The 23,193-nt window shown below is 44.7% G+C and overlaps 1 protein-coding gene across 2 annotated transcripts; it reads right to left on the reverse strand.

Annotated features, from left to right (window-relative positions):
* Nucleotides 1-1,005: 1,005 nt before the first annotated feature.
* On the reverse strand, nt 1,006-17,430 carry LOC102389065 (DLA class II histocompatibility antigen, DR-1 beta chain). 2 transcript variants are annotated; one of them, XM_006050280.4, is made up of 5 exons: nt 15,787-17,430; nt 11,134-11,403; nt 4,201-4,482; nt 3,388-3,490; nt 1,006-2,064 (listed from the first exon to the last, which is right to left on the reverse strand). In XM_006050280.4, the coding sequence occupies exons 1-5, from the start codon at nt 15,884-15,886 to the stop codon at nt 2,037-2,039; spliced, it is 783 nt and encodes a 260-aa protein (XP_006050342.2). In that variant the 5' UTR covers nt 15,887-17,430; the 3' UTR covers nt 1,006-2,036. The 2 variants fall into 2 exon arrangements, with proteins under 2 accessions (XP_006050342.2, XP_044787715.2); XM_044931780.2 differs by lacking the exons at nt 1,006-2,064; nt 3,388-3,490 and having other exon boundaries at nt 3,502-4,482.
* Nucleotides 17,431-23,193: the final 5,763 nt, after the last annotated feature.

The raw sequence follows: 23,193 nt of genomic DNA on the forward strand, positions 1-23,193 counted from the left end.
TCTTGCTTAGGTAGACTCTTTTTCTTAAAAAAAAAAAAAAAAGATTATTCTAACAAATCTCCTGAGGTGTAATTAGCTTACCACAAATTTCATTCTTTCTACAGGTAAAATTTAATGTTTTAGTAAATTATAGATTTTTTTTCTTGTTTTAAATTTATTTTTTTTCTTGTTTTAAATTTATTTTTTATTGAGGTAACATTAATTTAGGAGGAGAGGGGGATAACAGAGGATGGGATGGTTGGATGGCATCACCGACTCTATGGACATGAGTTTGAGTAAGCTCCGGGAGTTGCTGATGGACAGGGAAGCCTGGCATGCTGCAGTCCACGGGGTCACAAAGAATCGGACATGACTGAGCAACTGAACTGAAATGAACATTAATTTATAGCACTATATAAGTTTTGCATTAAAACCTTATATTTCTACTTCTGTGTACACTAGAGCATGCCAGAAATTTAGTTTCCATTCACCTTCATACAGTTGATCCCCTTTACCCATCTCACCCTCCTCCAAAGACTATGCAAACACTAACTCAAAAAGATATATGCATCCACATGTTTATCACACTAATATTTGCAATAGCCAAAATATGGAAACAACCTAAGTGCCCACCAACAGATGAATGGATTAAAACAAGAAGTGGTATGTGGTATATATATATATTTATACAATGGAGTGCTATCAGCCGTAAAAAAGGTGAAGTCTTTCCATTTGCAACCACATGGATGGACCTCGAGGGTATGACGCCAAGTAAAATAAGTCAGATAGAGAAAGATATATATTGTACGACTTTACTCATAATACGTGGAATGCAAAAACAAGCAAAACAAAATAAATAAAACATATCAAACAAAAATAAATGCTTAGATACAATGAACAGAGAAGTGGTTACCAGTGGTGTGTTTTGATTGGCTGATTCAACTTATTTTCATTTAGGGTGATTATTGATAGATGAGGACACAGTACTGTTATTTTATCTTTTGTTTTCTGATCTCTATTGCTTCCTTTTTCCTTGTGTTTCTATCTGCCATTTTAACTTGGTGGCTTTACAGTATGTCTTCTTCAGTTCCCTTTTTTTTTAATGTTTTATATCTCTGTTCTAGATTTATGTTTTGTGGCCACCATGAAGTTCATATAAAACATATCGTAGATAAAATAGTCTTTTTTCCTGCTGATAGCATTTTATCTTCATTTACCTATTCGGCTTCTGTACTTTTTCCCTTCCCTTTTTGTATTTTTTGTCTCAAAAGAGCGCCTTTTGTGTTGTGTTTATTCCCAAGTTGAATAAACACAACACAAAAGGGGCTATAGTTATTTTTCTGCCTTTCCCCTCTTTAATCTTTATGCTATAAGAAAATGTTAAAAACTCTGTTCTGATTACAGAGTTGTAATTTTCTGCTTCTATGTATCACCTTACTCAAATTTGTTGCTTTTGGAAAGTAGCTCTTTGGCTCCTTCCCCTTTTGCCCATTTCTGTTCCTTTCTAAACTTAAAGGAACTTAATTAGAGGAATGAGATCAATGAGCAGTTGAAACTGACTTCCGACTTAATGCTATCATGAATACACACCATGCCTGTCTAATCTGTACGAAGATTCCACTCTCTTGTATTTCAAAAAAATACATATAAAGAAATGTGGACGGATGGAGGCAGCAGGGGCAGAGAACAAAGAGGACCAGGAAAGAATGAAGATAAGGTACTGGGATCAATCTTGGAGACTTCTGGGTGCAGCAGAGTAGGGGCCGAAGAAGCCACCCAGCACTTTTCTGCAGGGTCATTCAACCCAGAGCAAATTAGATCCTGAGAAAGTGCTCTCGTTGTGAGGAGTGAACGCTGTACAGCAGAAATGAAAACAACACTGAAATCAACCATATTTCAATAAAATTAACAAATAAAGACTGCCAGGCCAGCAGCCACCAGAGGGGCATCTCTTCGATTAAAAGCTCTAAAAGTAATAAAATAAGAGGCCCACGGTCTGAAGTAGGAAACCTTTTCAAGCTGTGAAAAAGCTGGGACAGAAGGTTCTCGTCCAAGTGTCATGGTCTCTGCTCCAGCTCAGGGGACCTGCAGGGGACAGAGGAAAGGGCTGTTTCCATATCACTGCTTCACGCTGCTTCTTCCCCCCTTTCTGGGGGCCTCCCCTGAGAGCTCTGCAGTAAGAAGGCGGAAATCAGTCTTAAGCCTCCCTGAACCACAGCTACCTCAGGCCACAGGCCACTTATTTTATTATTTTTAGAGCTTTTAATCGAAGAGATGCCCCTTTGGTGGCTGCTGGCCTGGCAGTCTTTATTTGTTAATTTTATTGAACTATAGTTGATTTACAGTGTTGTTTTCATTTCTGCTGTACAGCAAAGTGACCCAGTTATACACATATACACATTTAAATTTTACTTTTCATTTATTTATGGTTGCACTGGATCTTCGTTGCGGGGCACAGGCTTTCTCTAGTTGTGGCTGGTGGGCTTCTCACTGTGGTGGTTTCTCCTGTTGGAGCACAGGCTCTAGGGTGCATTGACACAGTAGCTGTGGCATACAAGCTTATTAGCCCTGTGGCAGGTGGCATCTTAGTTCCCCAACCCTGGATTGAACCTGTGTCCCCTGCATTGGGAGGTGGCTTCTTAACCACTGGAGCACCAGGGAAAACTCCACATACATACATTTTACAAATGTTCTTTTCCATTACGGTTTATCTCAGGATATAGAGTTTCCTGTGCTGTACAGTAGGACCTTGGTGTTTATCCATCCTGTATATAATAGTTGGCATCTGCCAATCCCAGACTCCCAATCTCTCTCTTCTCCACCCCCTCCCCCTTGGCAAACACAAGTCTGTTCTCTTATTAACTGTGCAAAACTTTACTGCAAACTGCCTAATCAGATTTCAGTCTTTCTCATTTTGTCTGTCGCCTCACTTGTCATCACCACCACTGTTCCTAGGAGACCAAACCTCTCTCTAAAAGAGGATGAAGCCCAGTGTCTCCTAGGAAAGGAGAGGGAGGAGGCATATTCCCAGGATACTGTGTCTCAGCCCCTGACCACCCCCTGAGATTTCTTGCATCACTGAATACCAGGGTGGAGAGGGGAGCAGACCCTGGAATGCATATGACCTAGGAAGCTTCCATCACACAAATCTAGCACCATTTCATCAGCCTTAGTGTCTCTTCTTGCATTTGCTCCAGGATTTCCATCTGAGATCTCCATGCATGCTAACCCTTCTCTTATCTCTACAGGCCATCACCTCTTATATTTCACCCATAGGTACTTTCTGGACTTCTAGGAAAGTTGAAATCAACTAGGCAAAGGTTGTATTCAGAGAACTTAACTGAATAAAGCCATATTTCTTCCTCCAAACAATCTGTGGGGCGTCTCAGCTGCCAACAGGTCCCTTACCTCCTGATGTAGAAGAGCAGCCCCATCCCAAGGAAGAGCAGACCCAGAACACAGGCCCCGATTCCACTCAGCATCTTTTCTTGCGAAGATTCGTTCTGTGCCCCTGAGAAAAGAAGCCAGTTTCTGAGTGATTTTTATCCCAAATCCAACTTCTCTAATTGAAACTGGGGGGAAGAAGCCTGCTCTGAAAAAACTGAAATAAATGGCCATTCCTAGAAAAGAGATGAAAATTCAAGCTGAGTTGCTACAAGGTTTGGGCAGTGACTCATTTAAGTATCCCAGCCCTGATAGAAGGCCACATATCTTCAACATCTGATGGATGTGTGCCCGGGACTGGATGAGGTGGGGAAGTCTGTCTTGGCTGACAGAGCTAATAAAAGGCAGAGCTGGGACTGAACTTGGTCCTTGGAGTGGGTGTGCCCCTTCTCAGATCACAGTGAACAACTCAGGGTAAGAGTGTCTGAAGCACAAGCCCAACTTGACACAGGGGGCTGGTGCCCAGGACTGAAGAGTGACCATGACCTGGGAGGTCACAGGAGGCTCAAAGAGAGATGTCATCTTCTCTGCTTGTTGAGCAGAACTGGCTCCCAAGGGGGCCCAGGCATTTACAGAAACCATCATGGGATATCTGCAAACTCTCAGAGGATCTCCATCACAGGACGTCACAGGGCAACCCCAACAACCTCAGCTGAAGGAGAAGAGAACATGGAGCCCATGGACACTTGTGTGGGGAGAGGAGAATCCTGACACTCGGGGGTAAGCGGGCCCCCTCCGTGGTGGCTGAGAAACTTATGAGATCGGAGAGCTCCTCACTCCATTCCACTGTGAAAGGGCTCATCCGGCTGGGGTGCTCCACGTGGCAGGCATAGACCTCTCCACCCTGAGGAACTATTTCAAGCATCACCATGATCTGGAAGGTCCAGTCTCCATTAGGTATCAGGCCTGTGGAGACCACCCCGGCCTCCTCTTCCTGGCCGTTCCGGAACCACCTGACCTCAATGTGGCCTGGGTAGAAACCATTCACAGAGCAGACCAGGAGGTTGTGGTGCCATAGGGGCCGACTCTTTACAGGATACACAGTCACGGTAGGCTGAACTAGGAGAGAAAACGCAGCGGGGGTTAGTGTGGGAGACAGACTAAGTCTCCTGACCAGACTGCAGCCTTGGACAGGCCAGGCTTCCCATGTGGCTTCAGAGGACATGGTGCCATGAATCATGCTTGAATTTAACCCTAAAACCTCCAACCCCTATTAGAGTTGAGAGATGTTGAGGAAAATTGTGGGATTTCTTTTCATAACTTGAAGGAGTTACTTATTGTTGAACTGCAGTATTTACACTTTTTGCAGGACACAGGTTATATTTATTAAAAGTGTGATTTCTGTAACTAGGCTCCCTGGGTTCAAATCCAGGCTCTGCTTCTATCTGGTTAATTCTGGAAGAGCTTTTAAATTACTTTGTGCTTCAACTTTCTTATCTCTAAGGAGGATAATGAAACAAACTTACCTCTTTGAGTTAGATGAGTCATATATAAGATGGGCTATATATAGAAAACTATAAAACACTGGCGAAAGAAATCAAAGAGGACACTAATAGATGGAGAAATATACCGTGTTCATGGATCAGAAGAATCAATATAGTGAAAATGAGTATACTACCCAAAGCAATCTATAGATTCAATGCAATCCCTATCAAGCTACCAATGGTATTTTTCATAGAGCTAGAACAAATAATTTCACAATTTGTATGGAAATACAAAAAACCTCAAATAGCCAAAGCAATCTTGAGAAAGAAGAATGGAACTGGAGGAATCAACCTGCCTGACTTCAGGCTCTATTACAAAGCCACAGTCATCAAGACAGTATGGTACCAGCACAAAGACAGAAATATAGTTTAATGGAACAAAATAGAAAGCCCAGAGATAAATCCACACACTTATGGACACCTTATCTTTGACAAAGGAGGCAAGAATATACAGTGGAGAAAAGACAATCTCTTTAACAAGTGGTGCTGGGAAAACTGGTCAACCACTTGTAAAAGAATGAAAGTAGAACACTTTCTAACACCATACACAAAAATAAGCTCAAAATGGATTAAAGATCTAAACATATGACCAGAAACTATAAAACTCCTAGAGGAGAACATAGGCAAAACACTCTCTGACATAAATCACAGCAGGATCCTCTATGACCCACCTCCCAGAATATTGGAAATAAAAGCAAAAATAAACAAATGGGACCTAATTAAAATTAAAAGCTTCTGCACAACAAAGGAAACTATAAGCAAGGTGAAAAGACAGCCTTCAGAATGGGAGAAAATAATAGCAAATGAAGCAATGGACAAAGAATTAATCTAAAAAATATACAAGCAACTCCTACAGCTCAATTCCAGAAAAATAAACGACCCAATCAAAAAATGGGCTAAAGAACTAAATAGACAGTTCTCCAAAGAAGACATACAGATGGCTAAAAAACACATGAAGAGATGCTCAACATCACTCGTTATCAGAGAAATGCAAATCAAAACCACAATGAGGTACCATTTCACGCCAGTCAGAATGGCTGCTATCCAAAGTCTACAAGCAATAAATGCTGGAGAGGGTGTGGAGAAAAAGGAACCCTCTTACACTGTTGGTGGGAATGCAAACTAGTACAGCCACTATGGAGAACAGTGTGGAGATTCCTTAAAAAACTGGAAATAGAACTGCCTTATGACCCAGCAATCCCACTGCTGGGCATACACACCGAGGAAACCAGAATTGAAAGAGACACGTGTACCCCAATGTTCATCGCAGCACTGTTTATAATAGCCAGGACATGGAAGCAACCTAGATGTCCATCAGCAGACGAATGGATAAGAAAGCTGTGGTACATATACACGATGGAGTATTACTCAGCCATTAAAAAGAATACATTTGAATCAGTTCTAATGAGGTGGATGAAACTGGAGCCCATTATACAGAGTGAAGTAAGCCAGAAAGAAAAACACTAATACAGTATACTAATGCATATATACGGAATTTAGAAAGATGGTAATGATAACCCTGTATGCAAGACAGCAAAAGAGACACAGATGTATAGAACAGTCTTTTGGACTCCGTGGGAGAGGGCGAGGGTGGGATGATTTGGGAGAATGGCATTGAAACATGTATAATATCATATGTGAAATGAATCACCAGTCCAGGTTCAATGCATGATACAGGATGCTTGGGGCTGGTACATTGGGATGACCCAGTGAGATGGGATGGGGAAGGAGGTGGGAGGGGGGTTCAGGATGGGGAACACATGTACACCCATGGCGGATTCAAGTCAATGTATGGCAAAACCAATACAATATTGTAAAGTAATTAGCCTCCAATTAAAATAAATAAATTTATATTAAAAAAAAGATGGACTACTGCTGCTAAGTCACCTCAGTCATGTCCGACTCTGTGCGACCCCATAGATGGCAGCCCACCAGGCTCCCCCATCCCTGGGATTCTCCAGGCAAGAACACTGGAGTGGGTTGCTATTTCCTTCTCCAATGCATGAAAGGGAAAAGTGAAAGTGAAGTCGCTCAGTTGTGTCTGACTCGTAACAACCCCATGGACTGCAGCCTACCAGGCTCCTCTGTCCATGGGATTCTCCAGGCAAGAGTACTGGAGTGGGGTGCCATTGCCTTCTCCAAGATGGACTACCACTCAGCCATAAAAAAGAACAAAATAATGCCATTTACAGCAACACAGATGCCCCTAGAGATGATCATACTAAGTCAAGTCAGTCAGAAAGAGAAGGACAGATACCACATGCTGTCACTTATGTGTGGAATCTAAAATACGACACAATGAACTTATTTACGAAACAGACACATGGACACAGAGAACAGACCTGTAGTTGCCAAGGGGGACGGGCTTGGGGGAGGGATGGAGCGGGAGTCTGGGGTTGGTAGATGAAAGTTATTATATACAGAACAGATAAACAACACGGTCCCACTGTATAGCACAGATAACTAGATTCAGTATCCTATAATAAAGCATAATGGAAAAGAGTATTAAAAGAAGAATGTTTGTAACTGAATCACTTTGCTGTACAGCAGAGATTAACACAACACTGTAAATCAACTATACTTCAATAAAAAATATTGACCATCATATTTTAAAAAAAGACTTGATAGACCTAAACTATGTTAAGAAACAGCTGGAGGAATTCCTGGGTGGTCCAGTGGTTAGGACTCTGCACTCTCCCTGCCAAGGGGCTGGTTCAACCCCTGATTGAGGAATTAAAGTCCCACAGGTTGTGTGGAGTGGCCAAAGAAAGGCTGGAACTTAGTGCTCAATATATGTTAGTTACAGGTTGAATTTTGTTTTTTTTTTTTTTACTATGAAAGAAAATACAATTCAAAGCTTCAGGATAAATGAGAGAGCAGCAGTGGGGTTGGTAGAGATGTAGAGCTGCATGGAACCTGTTCTTCCCCTGAGCAGCAGAGATGGACTACAGAGGTCATTCTCCATGGGGGGTGTCTCAAGGAAAACATGAGTCCTGCACAGGAAAAGCAACATGGAGAGTTCATCATTTTAAAAGTTGTTATAGCTTTATACTCAGCTGATTAATCTCTCCCTTTGTCTCCCTTTTTTCAAAAAAAGTCACAGTGGGATCTCATCAGACACTGAATCCGCCTGTGCCTTGATTTTCGACTTATTCTTCTTTAAAGCTGTGAGAAATACACTTATGTCATTTTTAACATAAAACAGTTTATGGTAGTTTATTATAGTAGTCTGACCTGATTACAGCTGTCTGACATTATACAAATGGCAGAGTAGAAGGGCGTGAGCTCATCTTTTCCTGCGAGAACACCAAAATCGCAACTAGCGGCTGAACAAGGCTATTGACAGCAGGATGTTGGAACCCACCAAAGAAAAGATATCCCATGTCCAAGGACAAAGGAGAAGCCACAACGAGATGGTAGGAGGGGCTCAATCAAGAGGCTCTTGGAGGGTACAAACAAAACTTGTCCACACCAGGACCCAGGGAAAGGAGCAGGGACCCCACAAGACACTGAGCCAGCCCTGCCTGTGAGTGTTTGAGGGTCTCCTGCAGAGGCACAGGTCAGCAGTGGCCTCCCACGGGGGCAGGGGCTCTGGCAGCAGCAGTCCCGGGAGGCGTGGTGTGTGGCTTACATCCACTTGGAGGAGGTTTATGTCCATTAGCCCTATCCTTGGAGCCGATAGCCCTAGCTCAGAGACTGCAGAGTCCAGGACTGGGTTGCCTCAGGGAGCGAGCATAGCCCCAGCCATTAGCAGAAAAGTGGATTAAAGACTTACTGAGCGTGACCCTACCCATCAGAGCAAGACCCAGTTTTCCCCACAGCCAGTCTCTCCTATCAGGGAGCTTGCACAAGCCTCTTATTGCCATGCATCAGAACTCAGACAGAATGAAAACTATAAACTCAGAAAACTAACCAAAATGATCACATGGATCTCAGCCTGTGTAAGCCAATGAAACTGTGAGCCATGCCGTGCAAGGCCACCCAAGACAGATGGGCCATGGTGGAGTCCTGACAAAACATGGTCCACTGGAGAATGGCAAACCAGTTCAGCATTCTTGCCTTGAGAACCCCATGAACAGTATGAAAAGTCAGAAAGAATGACATTGAAAGATGAGCCCCCCAGGTCAGAAGGTGTCCAGTATGCTACTGAGGAAGAGCAGAGAAACAGCTCCAAACTGTGGTGCTAAAAAAGACTCTTGAGACTCCTTGGAGAGCAAGGGGATCAAACCAGTCCATCCTAAAAGAAATCAACCCTGAATTCTCATTGGAAGGACTGATGCTGAAGCTGAAGCTCCAATACTTTGGCCACCTGATGCGAACAGTTGGCTTGTTGGAAAAGATGCTGATGCTGGGAAAGACTGAAGCCAGGAGAAGGAGGTGACAGAGGATGAGATGGTTGGACAGCATCATTGACTCAATGGACATGAGTTTGAGCAAACTCTGGGAGACGGTGAAGGACAGAGAAGCCTGGTGTGCAGCAGTCCAGAGGGTCACAAAGAGTTGGACATGACTGAGTGACTGAATACAACAATTTTTGGAATTGTTATCATTTTAGAATTCTCTTTCCTTCTAAACTGACATCTGTGGTCAGAGTATGGCCTGGGACTCAATATCTGAAACAACCTCTAACACTATCAAAGTGAAAGTGAAGCTGCTCAGTCGTGTCCGACTCTTTGCGACCCCGTGGACTGTAGCCCACCAGGCTCCTCAGTCCATGGAATTTTCCAGGCAAGAGTACTGGAGTGGGTTGCCATTTCCTTCTCTAACACTATCAGGCCCTAGGTAAATACAATTATTTTAAAAGAAAGGAGAAGTGGGGGATGCATTTGTACAGAACCACAAAATAGTAGATTTAAGATCGACGGTAAACCATTAGTCACAATTTTGCTGTTTCTATTTCAGTAAATAAAAACTGTTAAACTCTTAACATGGAAAATATTAAACAGAATCTAATAGAAACTGCAAACTGGAGAAAATGTTGACTCAAAATGTTAATAATCTTACTGCATAGAGAAGCCATAAAATTACTGAGAAAAACACATGGACCCCAGCAATAACAGATTAATAGATAGTGTTTGGAGCAGTCATTACAACTGGCAAAAAAAAAAAAATGTGATAAAAGAGAACTTTAGAAATAAAAGAAATATAAGTTAAAAACAATAAGATAAATTTCCAACTAAATGGCAATATGGAAAATAAAATTTACAATGGGGAGTGCCAGATAAATTGTTTACAACCATACAAAGGGTTAATATGTAACTACCTAAGTACTATTAGCATTATAAACATGGTAATATTATATGTTAATATTAAATAACAAAGTTATATCCGAAAGTTGGCTTCACAATCATTTCAAATATGTAAACATGTACATACCAAGAAAGCAAAAAAGTAGTCGGAAATTTAGAACTAAAAGCAGCTTCAGAAAGGTCAGAGGGGTGTGGGAGGTTCCTCTCCACTGCACCCCTAGAAATTAGTGCGCCCACAAATTTATTCTCAATGCAACACTCCTGCACACAAACGCCAGCACACTTACTGCGGAGGGTTCTGCAGTGAGGGGTGTGCCCAGAGCAGATGGAGCTCTTCTCACAGGCTCACAGTCCTTTTACATTCCTCAGCTCCCCCAAACCTCCCCCAAACCACGGACACCTGTAGGCCCCTTCCCGAATCTCTGCCCCCACTTCAGCCAGCCTTCCCCTCCACCCCAGCCCCAGCCCTCCCTGGACGGCAGGAGGCCCAGACCCCGGTCCCCCACATCTGTCTTCCCACCTCGCCCCTCTCTCCCAGTCTCAGACCCCGGTCCACTCCCCACCACACACCCTCTCTCCGCCCACCGCATACTGACAAAACCGCACACTAGCTTTCTGACAGCAGGCTCTCACACGGGGACCCCCGTAGCCTGCACTGTCCTCCCCAATCCTACTCACTCACTGGACTCAGCCTAGCTCCGTCTCTCTCTGTCTCTCTGTGTCTCTATCTCTGCCTGTCTGTCTCTGTCTCTCCATCTCTGTCTCTCTGTCTCTCTGTCTGTCTCTCCATCTGTCTGTGTCTCTGTCTCTTTCTCTCTGTGTCTCTCTGTCTCTGTCTCTCCATCTCTCTCTGTGTCTGTCTCTCTATCTCCACCTCTGTCTCTCTATCTCCGTCTCTCTCTGTCTCTCCGTCTCTGTCTCCGTCGGTCTCACACTCCCCTCCCCTGCACTGACCTCTCACCCCCACCCCGGCTCACCTCTTCTCTGCACCGTGCGGCTCGCAAAGAACTCGTAGTTGTTGGCGCAGAAGGCGTGCACGGCGGCGCGGGCCCGCTGCAGTGCCTGGGGCCAGCGGTTCCAGCGCTCGGCCGCCGGCCGCCCCATCTCGGTCCGCGCCCGGTACTCGCCCACGAGGCTGTCGAAGCGCACCTGCTCCTCGAGGTTGTAGATGTACCTGTCCAGGAAGCGCACCTGCTGCGTGCCGTTGGAGAAGTGACACTCGGACTTGCCCTGCACCATGAAGAGTGCTGTGGGGAGGGAAGTGCCCTGGTCACCGGGCGCCCGGCGCCGCGGGGCAGCGGGGACCTCCAAGGGCTCCCCCCGGGCCCTCGGAGCCCGGGTCCGTCCTCCCCCGCCAGCCGCGCAGGGAAGAGGAGCTCTGCCCCTGAGCCAATCGGGCTCCTCTTGGCCACCAGGCTCGCCTGGCGTCGCCAAATGTGGCCTGGTCGGGGTCCCCACCACCGCCTCCTCCTGGGACCCTCCACCGCAGAGACACCAGCGCTGAGTCTCCCCACGACCTCTGCCTCAACACGGCTGCCCCCTTGCTCTTGTGAGCGCGTGGTCAGGACTGCCCGCCTGCCAAACCCTCGCTGCCTCTGAGATACCAGGAAGGGGAAAACGGGCACCGTCCCTCTATTCGTGGAGCTTGAAATTTAGTGAAAATGATGGACGGAAGCCAAATGCACAGCAATTTATACGGGAATGAGAAATGTCAGGATAACAGGGGGGGATCTGTGAATGATGGGAGGACCTAAGTTAGGTTAGAGCTCAGAGGCATGGTCTCTGAAGACACTTAGTAGGGAAGTGGCTGAGAGCTCGAGGAAGAGTGTGTGAGTTTAGGGGAAAAAGAGAGACACATTTTAAGTAGAAATGTGGAAAAGAAGTAGAAGTGTGGAAAAGCTGAAAGAACTGATGAACTTCCTCAAGAAGACAGTTCACTGAAGCACAAAAAAAGTGAGAGAAAGGGGGCTAAAAGATGAGACTGGAGAAATTACATGGAACCAGGCGCTTGTAGGCAATATTAGGATTTTGACTTTATGCTAAATGTGATGAAAACTATTGATGGGTTATAGGAGATTAAAATCGTAAGCCCAGGACTGGTCCACCATTCCTTTTCCAAGTCTGGACAGCTCAGAAAGCCAGATTTTCTAAACATTTGGTGCCAAGATTCATTTGGCAATTCTGACCTGCTGATGGAAAGGGTCAACTGGGTCTCAGAGCTCTTACTGGTTACACATGGTTCTGTAGCTTCACTGTGTGTAAAGATACAGAGATACAAATATACACATACATACCATATGATTGTATATGTTTTTTAATTTTGGGGTCTTTTCTTAAATTGCAGTATCGTTGATTTACAATATTATATCAGTTCCAGGTGTACAACACAGTGATTCAATACTTTTATAGATTATACTCCATTTAAAGTTATTACAAGATAATGGCTATATTTCTGTGCTGTACTATAAGTCTTTGTTGCTTATTTATTTTATACATAGTACTTGCCTCTCTTAATACCATACCCTTGTCTCGTTCTTCCTGCCTTCCGGTTCCCCACTGGTAGCCTCTAGTTCACACCTTGTGTGTCTGTTTCTGTTTTGTCATATACATTTGTTTGCTTTATGTTTTAGATTCCACTTATAAGTGATAACAGAGTATTCGACTTTTTCTGTCTGACTTATTCCACTAATCTTAATACTCTCTAGGTCCATCCATATTGTTGCAAATGGCAGAATTTCATTCATTTTTTTATGACTGAGTCATATTCCATTGTATATGTACCACATTTTTATCCATTCATCTGTCAATGGACACTTAAGTTGCTTCCACATTTTGGGTATTGTAAATAATGCTGCAGTGAATGAACATTGGGATGCATGTTCTGTGGGATGCAACATTGGGATGCATGAACCCCTGCAATCTAATTGCCATGTGGTAGCTAGAATTATTAAAAAAAATATATATATAGGACAGTAGTTCAGTGGCTAAGACTCTGAGCTTCCCGTGCACAGGGCCAGCATTCACTCCTTGGTTAGAGAACTAGATCCCACGTGCCACAGCTAAAATCCCACATGCTGCCACTAAAAAAAAAAAGATCGTGCATGCTACAACTACTGATCTGCATGCCACAATGAAGATCGAAGATCCCGCGTGCCACAACTAAGATCCAGTGCAGCCAAATAACTAAATAAATATTAAAAAAATATACAAATGGACTCACTTTGTAACTTCCCTTAGTAGCTTCATGTATCTCTATAAATAAAAGCCAAATTTCTCATCATGGCCATTGGGGCCTAACGTGATTTGGCTCCTGACTTTCTCTCCAACCTCACCTTGTTCCACTCCCCCACCTGCTTTATCTGTTTCAGCTGCTCGAACCTTCTTTCTGTCCCTTAAATGCAGCAAACATCTTCCCACATTTCTACCTTTCCCTTGGTCCCTGGAGTATTTGTCCCTCAGATCTTTCTCATGATTGTTTTCTTCTCATCATTTATTGGATGTCACTTTCTCAGGAAAAGCCCCCTAGACACTTGCACTGAAGTCAGGTGAATACTATATATATATATATATATATATATATATATATATATATATATATATAATATGTGGCTCAGACAGTAAAGAATCTGCCTGCAATGCAGCAGACCTGTGTTTGATCCCTCCAGGGTCTGGAATATCCCCTGGAGAAGGGAATGGCAACCCACTCCAGTATTCTTGCCTGGAGAACCCCTTGGACAGAGGAGCCTAGTGGGCTATGGTCTATAGGATCGCATACAGTCAAATACAACTGAGCGACTGAAGACACACACCTGCATTCTATATTAGTTGAATCTCTTCTTGTGGGTTCAGGCCAGATCAAGAGGTGATGTAGCAGAAACTGAGAGGATAGAAAGGTTCAAAATAGTCACGATAAGCACTGGCCTGTGCCAGGTTTTCAGTTCTTCTTGAGCTTTTTAAGGCATCACAGAATGCCCCTTAGATGCTCCCTAACTACAGGGTCATTCCGAGTACTGAGGATCCCCACTTTAGTTCCAGAGTGCTTTACACCGCAGGAGAAATGAGAGAAAACTAACCCCAACTTGTGCCAGAGAACCTCCAGTCCAGGGACACAGGCCTTATAAACCGTGGGGTTTAGGGAGAAAGAAAAGGAGACAATAGATAACCAATAAGGACCTACTGTATAGCACAGGGGATGCTACTTAATATTTTGTAATAACCTAAAGGGGAAAAGAATCTGAAAAAGAATATACATACTTTATATTATACTATAAGAATATATATACTATATATATAAAAGAATATATATACTACATATATATGTAACTGAATTGCTGTGCTGTATACCTGAAACCAACTCAATATTGTAAATCAACTATGAAAAAGTGAAAGTGTTAGTTGCTCTGTTGTGTCCGACTCTTTGAAACCCCATGGACTGAAGCCTGCCAGGCTTCTCTGTCCATGGAATTCTCTAAGCAGGAATACTGGAGTGGGTTGCTATTCCCTTCTCCAGGGGATCTTCCTGACCCAGGGGATCAAAGCAAGATCTCTTGCGCTGCAGGCAGATTCTTTACCGTCTGAGCCGCCAGGAGAGCCCAGCACATACGTATCATGTATACGTATGTATAACTGAGTTGCTGTGCTGTACACCAGAAGCTGACCCAATATTGTAAATCAACGATACTTCAATTGAAAAAAAGAGGAGACAGTGGGGAGGCCACTTGGAACATCCTCACATACCGGGAAGAAGAAGCAGGGTCACAGATCCTGTGGAGGACACAAGAAGTGTCTTCCAGAAGAGGTCTTTCTAATTCCTCTTGCATCCCCTTAACGTTTTCAGAGGATCGTTCCCATTTTCTGGCATAGCTTAATAGAGTAATCGGAATCACGGACGGGAATTATTTTGAAATTACTCATAATCATTTTGGAGAGGGCAATGGCATCCCACTCCAGTGCTCTTGCCTGGGAAATCCCAGGGACGGGGGAGCCTGGTGGGGTGCCTTCTATGGGGTCGCATAGAGTCGGACACGACTGAAACAACTTAGCAGCAGCAGCATAATCATTTTGAATTATTTTGGAAATCACTTCTAAATCCTCTCAAAAACCTGAGGGAATGGGATGCGAGACTGGAGAGGTTTTATCAGAAGAGAGTTGAGAAGAAATAGGCTATATACACATATATGAAGGCTCCTTGGGCAGGTCTCCTAAAAAGGGCAAGTATCCAGGCGCCTTTTGTTTGCGGAAGGAATCGAGGATTCAGATGATAAAGATAGGGCTTCCCAGGTGGCTCAATGGATAAAGAATCCGCCTGCGATGCAGGAAATGCAGGAGACTTGAGTTCGATCCTTGGGTTGGGAAGATCCCCTGGAGGAGGGCATGGCAACCCACTCCAGTACTCCTGCTTGGAGAATATCTCACGGATAGAGGAGCCTGGCGGGCTACAGTCCATGGGGTTGCAAAGAGTTGGACACGACTGAAGTGACTGAGCCTGCATGCAAGCACTCATGATAAAGATAAGTAGTCACTGGAGAGGATGCTGATTTTTGAGGGATGTGGCCTGGACACAGAGGTAAAGCTAACTCCCTCCCTCTCCCTCCCTCCACAGCGGCTCACCCTCCAAGGTGTGCACTTACTTCGGGTGTTCCCAGCCCAAGCCAGGAGAGGGCTCAGCACCATCACTATCACTGGCAGAATTACTGTCCAGGAGCCTGGGGGGAACCAAAGGCACACCATGCAGGAGAACAGAAGAAGGCAAAGTGCAGGGGAGCAGAAAAATCTCGGTGAGGACTAAGGCCCCCCTCCACCCACATCTCAAATATTACCAACCTAGGAACTCATTGCTCTATTCCTGGATTGGGTCGGCTCAGTTTGGGAGAGCCAATCAGATTCATCCGCGGATAACATCATCAGTTGCTGGTCAGATATTCAGTGTGCAGTTCCTCTTTTGAATCCTTAGGAGGATTGTTTTAATTTTGTGCTTTATAAGTTTGATCCGTTTGTAGTTGTAGCATTTTAATTGGGGCCCTATCGTGAGCCAGCTCTGCTGGTAAGTGATGGTCACCTAAGTTTTTCAGGATCATCTCCCAGCGCTGCCTCTACCCTACCGTCAGTGGCACCTCCAGAATACACGTAAGAGAAAGCCGCTTATAGAGAGGGATCTGTGTGCAACGGAGGGTCTTGAAGGTACCTTTGCAGAGTGTGTAACTAACAGTGTAACAGGGTTCATGTGCTAATCCCATCCTGCAGGGGCTCAGATAGGTCTCAAACCAACAACTCTGCTTTAGAATAATCAGTATTTTATGTGAAAAAGTGATTAATCCCTTCCTCCTGGTTCCCATTTTTGACTCTCCTCTTTCTACTGGGGACATGTCCCCTTCTCTTGCTTTACCCGAAGGAAAGATACAAGCAGATGTTGCTCAGAACACATTGTAGAGTGTTCAGTAAACAGAACCCTATGAAAAAAAAACTATGAATTACCTCCTTTGATTCAATCATATGATTTAAATATATCATTCTACTTTTAGATTAATGATTACATCTTATATTAATATATGCAGTATCTGTGATTCAGAATGGATTTTAAAGGAAAGCTGTCTATCTAAAGTTCTACATTAATTCTTTTTCTACCACAATTCTGATGAACAGTCCATCTTTACATGCTTTAATGTATCTAGTGACAGGAAACTCACCATGCTGCCATAAAAATGACTAGAACTGGTACTTTCCTGGTGGTCCAGTGGCTAAGACTCCATGCTCCCAATGCAGGGGGCTCAGGTTTGATCCCTGTTGAGGGAACTAGATTCCACATGCCGCAACTAAGAAGTCACATGCCATAACTAAAGATTCTGCTTGCCACAACTGAGACCCAATGCAGCCAAATAAATATATATATTTTTAAAAATGACTAAAATTTATTGAGCAATTTTTGAGCTGGCTTTCTGTATCATCATTTTATTGAATTCTCACATCATCTCAGTGATTGAATTACCAGAAGATGGACAGAATAAAATGGTGGAGAAGAATGACTTTTGCCAGGATGCAAATCTGATGAGTGATACTCTCCACACTCAACCAAGTTAAATGTGATTCCAAACCCCACAAGATCAGCTATTACTTCACAACAATTTACATTCAATTTCTGAAGAGAACAGGGTCCTTCAGTTCAGTTCAGTAGCTCAGTCGTGTCCGACTCTTTGAGACCCCATGAATCGCAGCACACCAGCCTCCCTGTCCATCACCAACTCCCGGAGTTCACTCAGACTCACATCCATCGAGTCAGTGATGCCATCCAGCCATCTCATCTTCTGTCGTCCCCTTCTCCTCCTGCCCCCAATCCCTCCTAGCATCAGAGTCTTTTCCAATGAGTCAACTCTGCGCATGAGGTGGCCAAAGTACTGGAGTTTCAGCTTTAGCATCATTCCTTCCAAAGAAATCCCAGGGCTGATCTCCTTCAGAATGGACTGGTTGGATCTCCTTGCAGTCCAAGCGACTCTCAAGAGTCTTCTCCAACACGACAGTTCAAAAGCATCAATTCTTTGGCACTCAGCTTTCTTCACAGTCCGACTCTCACATCCATACAGGGTCCTTAGATTAAAACAATTTTTTCACTTCATCTCAATGGAAATGTGAATCTATGAGAGGCCCATTTTAGTGAATGACAGCGTTTTATACAAATTGAGGCAGTTGCAGTGTTGCAATTCTAGTTCCTCCAAAAGTTTCCCCTCATTTTCACTGTTGCTTTCCTCTGGAAACGACAAACTTGGCTTGGATCTTTTGTAATAACACTAGAGCTCTTGTCCGTCTCCTTCTTATTGAAGATAAAAATGACTTGAACATTCCTAAACCCAGTCCATTGGTCTCACTTATTATTCCAGATTTTTCAGCATAATGTAGTGCAAGTTTGAACACTGCAAAAGAGAATCAAATGGTGCCTCACTTACTTTGGGAAAAAAGATTTCTTTGCCTGTGGGAAGTTCAAAAATCTTCTCGGACAGGTAGAGCTTGAGGAGCAGTCACTATTGTTCCTGGACTTGAGCAGCGTCTATGTCCCCAGGACCCCAGTGATAATCCAGTACTGCTAGAGGTTGTGCGGTTGCCCCCAGGAAACTATCACGTTTAACTTGACAAACAGAAGGTCATAATTTACTCAGAATTCACCAGTTGTGACAGTGTGGAAAGCCTAACAAAGGTCCACCTGAGATGGCAGGATAGAAGGAAAGCCAAGGAAAAGTAATTCAATGTCACAAACATACCAAAGCCCCGTGAAAGACGGCACTACCCAAACTCATTCATATAAATCTGACATAGAGTTTATAAATGCATACAAAGTTCTTTTCAAAAAGGATGGGATGTATACATTTACACGTAACCAAGATGTACTGCTTTAAATGTTGTAAATCTCAACTTTCCTTCAATACTGATTAAATATAAGGACAATTCAGGTAAAACGATGCAGTGTCACCAAATCTAAGGTGATCTTGAGGCTGAACTTCTTCCCTGAAAGCAGGAGGAGAAGCAATCCTGCTCAGCTCCGACTGTGTAAGAGAAGTCTCAAGTAAGAGCTTATCTCCTGACAAAAATGCAGTTAATTTGGTTTCTGGAATAAAGTGGTTCTCAGTGTAGAAGTTCTAGTCTCTGCTCTCGATGCATGAGACCATATGCTTGCTTCTGTGGGCAATAAATCAACACCCGGGAGCAAACGAGTGACGTCACACGCACAGACCTTCACTGAACAACAAGCAGGTGGAAGTTTGTATCATTACAGGATGCTTTGAGTCCCACAAACTGTCGCAGAATAGGACTCATTTGGAGAAAGCCTGGAAAGTTGCAATACCTCTGGAAAAATGGGTTCTTCATCATCGCAAGCTAGTTAGCATACAGAATGTCTCTCTCTTGTCCAAGTAGTTTAATATACTCTCTGTAGTTTTCAGAAGCTATCTATCAGCACTAAGCTGGAAACTAAAGTGAGAAGCAGGTCGGTGGTTCCTTTATTTAAGGAAAAATATTAATAACAGGAAATGGATCAACAGGTCCCATTTCTTCTTACCAAGGAAGACGCATATCCTCCACAGAAGACTGTCATTTACAGGCTGCATCAGCCCTCAGCAGGCTTAGTAAGATGATTTCCAGTGAGATTTTAGCGATGTCCTCCATTAGGAACTTTTAAAAAGTATTCTTATTTATTTATTTGGTTGTGCCAGGTCTTAGCTGTGGCATGTGAATCCAGTTTCCTGACCAGGGATGGAAGCCAGGCTCCCTGCATTGGGAGCTCGGAATCTTAGCCACTGGACCACCAGGAAGATGCTTAAAGATGATCTGGGGACAACAAACAAACAAAAACCCAACAAACTACAACAGTAACAACAAAAAAACCCTTTTCTGCTCCAGTACTCTTGCCTGGAAAATCCCATGGACGGAGGAGCCTGGTGGGCTGCAGTCCATGGGGTCGCTAAGAGTCGGACATGACTGAGCGACTTCACTTTCAATTTTCACTTTTCACTTTCCTGCATTGGAGAAGGAGATGGCAACCCACTCCAGTGTTCTTGCCTGGAGAATCCCAAGGATGGGGGAGCCTGGTGGGCTGCCGTCTATGGGGTCGCACAGAGTCGGACACGACTGAAGCCACTTAGCAGCAGCAGCCGCAGCAGCAACACTGTCGCGCGCCCCCTGCTGGCCGCCGGGCCCAGATCCGGACACCGGCTGGAGAAGCTTGCGTAGCCGCGCCCGCTGCGGATAGAGGTGAGCGAAGTGGCGAAGGTGCGAGGGGACTTCAGAGCGCGAAGGAGAGACCCCCGAGCTGCCGCTGGGGAGGTGGTGCGAGCGGACATCCGGAGCACTAACGGGAGAGACGCAGCCCTCCGACCGCGCCCTCCACGCCCCCGGCGTCCTGGCCCTCTGGACCCGGGAAGCCCAGAAGCAGGGCGGATGCCCTCTGGTTCTTGGGAGCTCGGCGGCTGGCGGGGCCGGGGTGTGCCGAGGGGGTCATGGGACTTCTTTTAGAGGATGAAGTTGCAGATGGTTAGGCTTTCCAGCTCCCTCTGGCAGGCCGAATGCCCTGGGTCCTAGGAGGGAGGTGCTGGTGAGACGGGGTATCCAGGGCATCTTTCAGGGCAGCACTGGGTAAATGTGCACCGTGGAAAATGTCCGCTGCCCATTTTTAATGGGATTTCCCCCCCATTGAGTTGTATAATACTTCCTCAGATCCCAGTGATGCTTTATTGAGACTGTGCTGCCAAGTACAGTTATCATCTTCATTTTACATTCTTTAATCAGCCTTTTTGGAGAAGGAAATGGCAGCCCACTCCAGTATTCTTGCCTGGAGAATCCCACGGACGAAGGAGCCTGGTGGGCTCCAGTCCATGGGGTCACAGAGAGTCGGACACGACTGAGCGACTAACATACACACACACATTGAGTTGTATGGATTTTTAAATATATTTTGGATATTAACCCCTTTATCAGATACATGATTTGCAAGTATTTTCTCCCATTCGGTAGGTTGCATTTTTGGTAGGTTTCCTTTGCTGTGCAAGAATTTTTTACTTTGATGTAGTTCTACTTGTTTATTTTTATTGCTTTTGGGGTCAGATTTTAAAAAGTCATCAAGACCTGTATCGAGAAGCTTAACACCTACGTTGACTTCTAGGAGTCTGTGGTTTCAGGTCTTGCATTCAAGTCTTCAACCCATTTTGAGTTAATTTTTGTGTATGGTGTTATTATTGATAGTTGTCTCATTTCATTCTTTTGCATGTGGCTGTCCAGTTCTCCTTACACCATTTACTGAAGAGACTGTCCTTTCCTCATCGTGTATTGGCTCTTTTGTTTTAAACTAATTGACTGCAGCCATGAAATTAAAAGACGCTTGCTCCTTGGAAGAAAAGCGATGACCAACGTAGACAGCATATTAAAAAGCAGAGACATTACTTTGCTGACAAAGGTCCGTATAGTCACAGCTATGTTTTTTCCAGTAGTCATGTATGGATATGAGAGTTGGACCATAAAGAAAGCTGAGTGTTGAAGAATTGATGCTTTTGAGCTATGGTGTCGGAGAAGACTCTTGCGAGTCCCTTGGACTGCAAGGAGATCAAACCAGTCAATCCTAAAGGAAATCAGTCCTGAATATTCATTGGAAGGAGTGATGCTGAAGCTGAAGCTCCAATACTTTGGCCACCTGATGTGAAGAACTGACTCACTGGAAAGACCCTGATGCTGGGAAAGATTGAAGGCGGGAGGAGAAGGGGATGACAGAGGATGAGATGGTTGGATGGCATCACCGACTCAATGGACATGAGTTTAAGCAAGCTCTGGGAGTTGGTGATGGACAGGGAAGCCTGGTGTACTGCAGTCCATGGGGTCGCAAAGAGTCAGACACAACTGAGCGACTGAACCGAACTGACCAAATATATGTGAATTTATTTCTGGGCTCTCTATTGTGTTCCATTGGTCAGTTTTTATACTAATTCCATGCTGATGACCACAGCTTTGTAATGTGGTTTGAAATGAAGTCTGGAGGCACTATTGCTCTTACTGCATCTTCCATACTTCATGGGCTTCCCAGGTGGTGCTAGTGGTAAAGAACCCCCCTGCCAATGCAGGAGATGTAAGAGGTACAAGTTCGATCCCTGGGTTGGGAAGACCTCTTAGAGGAGAGCATGGCAACCCACTCGAGCATTCCTGCCTGGAGAATTCCACGGACAGAGGAGTCTGGAAGGCTACAGTCCATAGGGTTGCACAGTGTCAGACATGACTGAAGTGACGCAGCATGCATGCACATACTTTGTAGTGTTTCATTTCACAAAATGTTAAGAATGAAAGGGGCTTTAGGGACTAGCCAGCCAATTTCCGCCTCCACTTACCGTAAATACAAATAATACCATAACGCAAATAGAGCAAGTCCCCTATGTACACACCTTTAAGTTTTGAACTTTCAAAGATGCAAACCTGCCTTCCATCATGGTCAGGCTTTACTGAAATTGCAGCTCGTCCTGTCTCCTATTGTTGACCCTTCAGCTCTGCCGTCTCCCACTTTCTCTCCCTCTTTGTCAGTAACTCTTCCTGCCTGCTCACTTGATGCCAGGCCCTGTATGCATGCCAGCTGGTGTCCTCTACTGCTGTACTTTTCAAAGAACTGTACTGTAAGATTAAAAATGTTATATCTTTTGTGTTTGTTTTTTCAGGTATTATTTGTGTGAGAAGTATTATAAACCTATTACTGTACAGTACTATAGAGCCGATTGTGCTAGGCTAACTTTGTTGGACTTACGAACGTGGTCAGAACATGAACAGAACTTGCTCGTGTGTCGACTTAGTCTGAGGAGTGCATCTTTCCCAGCCAAGGTCACCTGCTAAGGCCTCCTCACGTCCAGTCCAGACATTGGTTCCCTTTTAATTTACACTTTCCTAAATATCACTTGGCTTATATGTTCAGAAGCACTTACAGGGAATGTTAAATATTTACACAAAAGCATAAAGAGGAGAGAGCAGCTGGTAGATCTCAGTGGCTTATCTTCAGGGAACGCAGGAGCAGGGAGCCTTAATCTAAATGGAAAGTTTGTTAGCAGCACCCCTAGGAACCCTGCCGTTAACCAGCCCATGTCCAGTTCTGAGAAGGGCCCCTTCCCCAGCAGGGAACCTTGACGCCCTGGAATCCCAGGCCTGTTAACCAGCCCATGTCCAGTTCTGAGAAGGGCCCCTTCCCCAGCAGGGAACCTTGACGCCCTGGAATCCCAGGCCCATAACCAAGGTCCCTTCCTCCACATCTGACACCACCAGGGCTTGAAGGATGCTGTTACATTTTCTCTCTGCAGGGTCCCCAAGGAACCTCCTGAGATGTGGCCTCATCCTGGATTTCCACACTTTGCACTTTTTGTGTAGGTGCTAGTTCAGAAGGAGGTGGCCCAGGCCAGCTCCCTCCACTGAGACAAACGCTCACCAACAGCCAGGGGCCAGGCGGCAGGCAGAAGCATCCTGGGGCCAGGCCGGGCCATGATGCACATGGATCTTAGTTCCCTGACCAGGGATCGAACTTAAGCCCCCTGCCT

Source organism: Bubalus bubalis, chromosome 2, assembly GCF_019923935.1.
Source record: "Bubalus bubalis isolate 160015118507 breed Murrah chromosome 2, NDDB_SH_1, whole genome shotgun sequence".
In the NCBI taxonomy this organism is placed as follows: domain Eukaryota; kingdom Metazoa; phylum Chordata; class Mammalia; order Artiodactyla; family Bovidae; genus Bubalus; species Bubalus bubalis.

Bases quoted from the DNA above. Each gene is read 5' to 3' on its own strand.
- LOC102389065 (XM_044931780.2), bottom strand. From the start codon at position 15,886: ATGGTGTGCCTTTGGTTCCCCCCAGGCTCCTGGACAGTAATTCTGCCA. The intron at 11,404-15,786 runs GTAAGTGCACAC...CCCTCCCCACAG, and splicing joins TTGGGCTGGGAACACCCGAA to CACTCTTCATGGTGCAGGGC. The intron at 4,483-11,133 runs GTGAGCCGGGGT...TTTCTCTCCTAG, and splicing joins CCGCACGGTGCAGAGAAGAG to TTCAGCCTACCGTGACTGTG.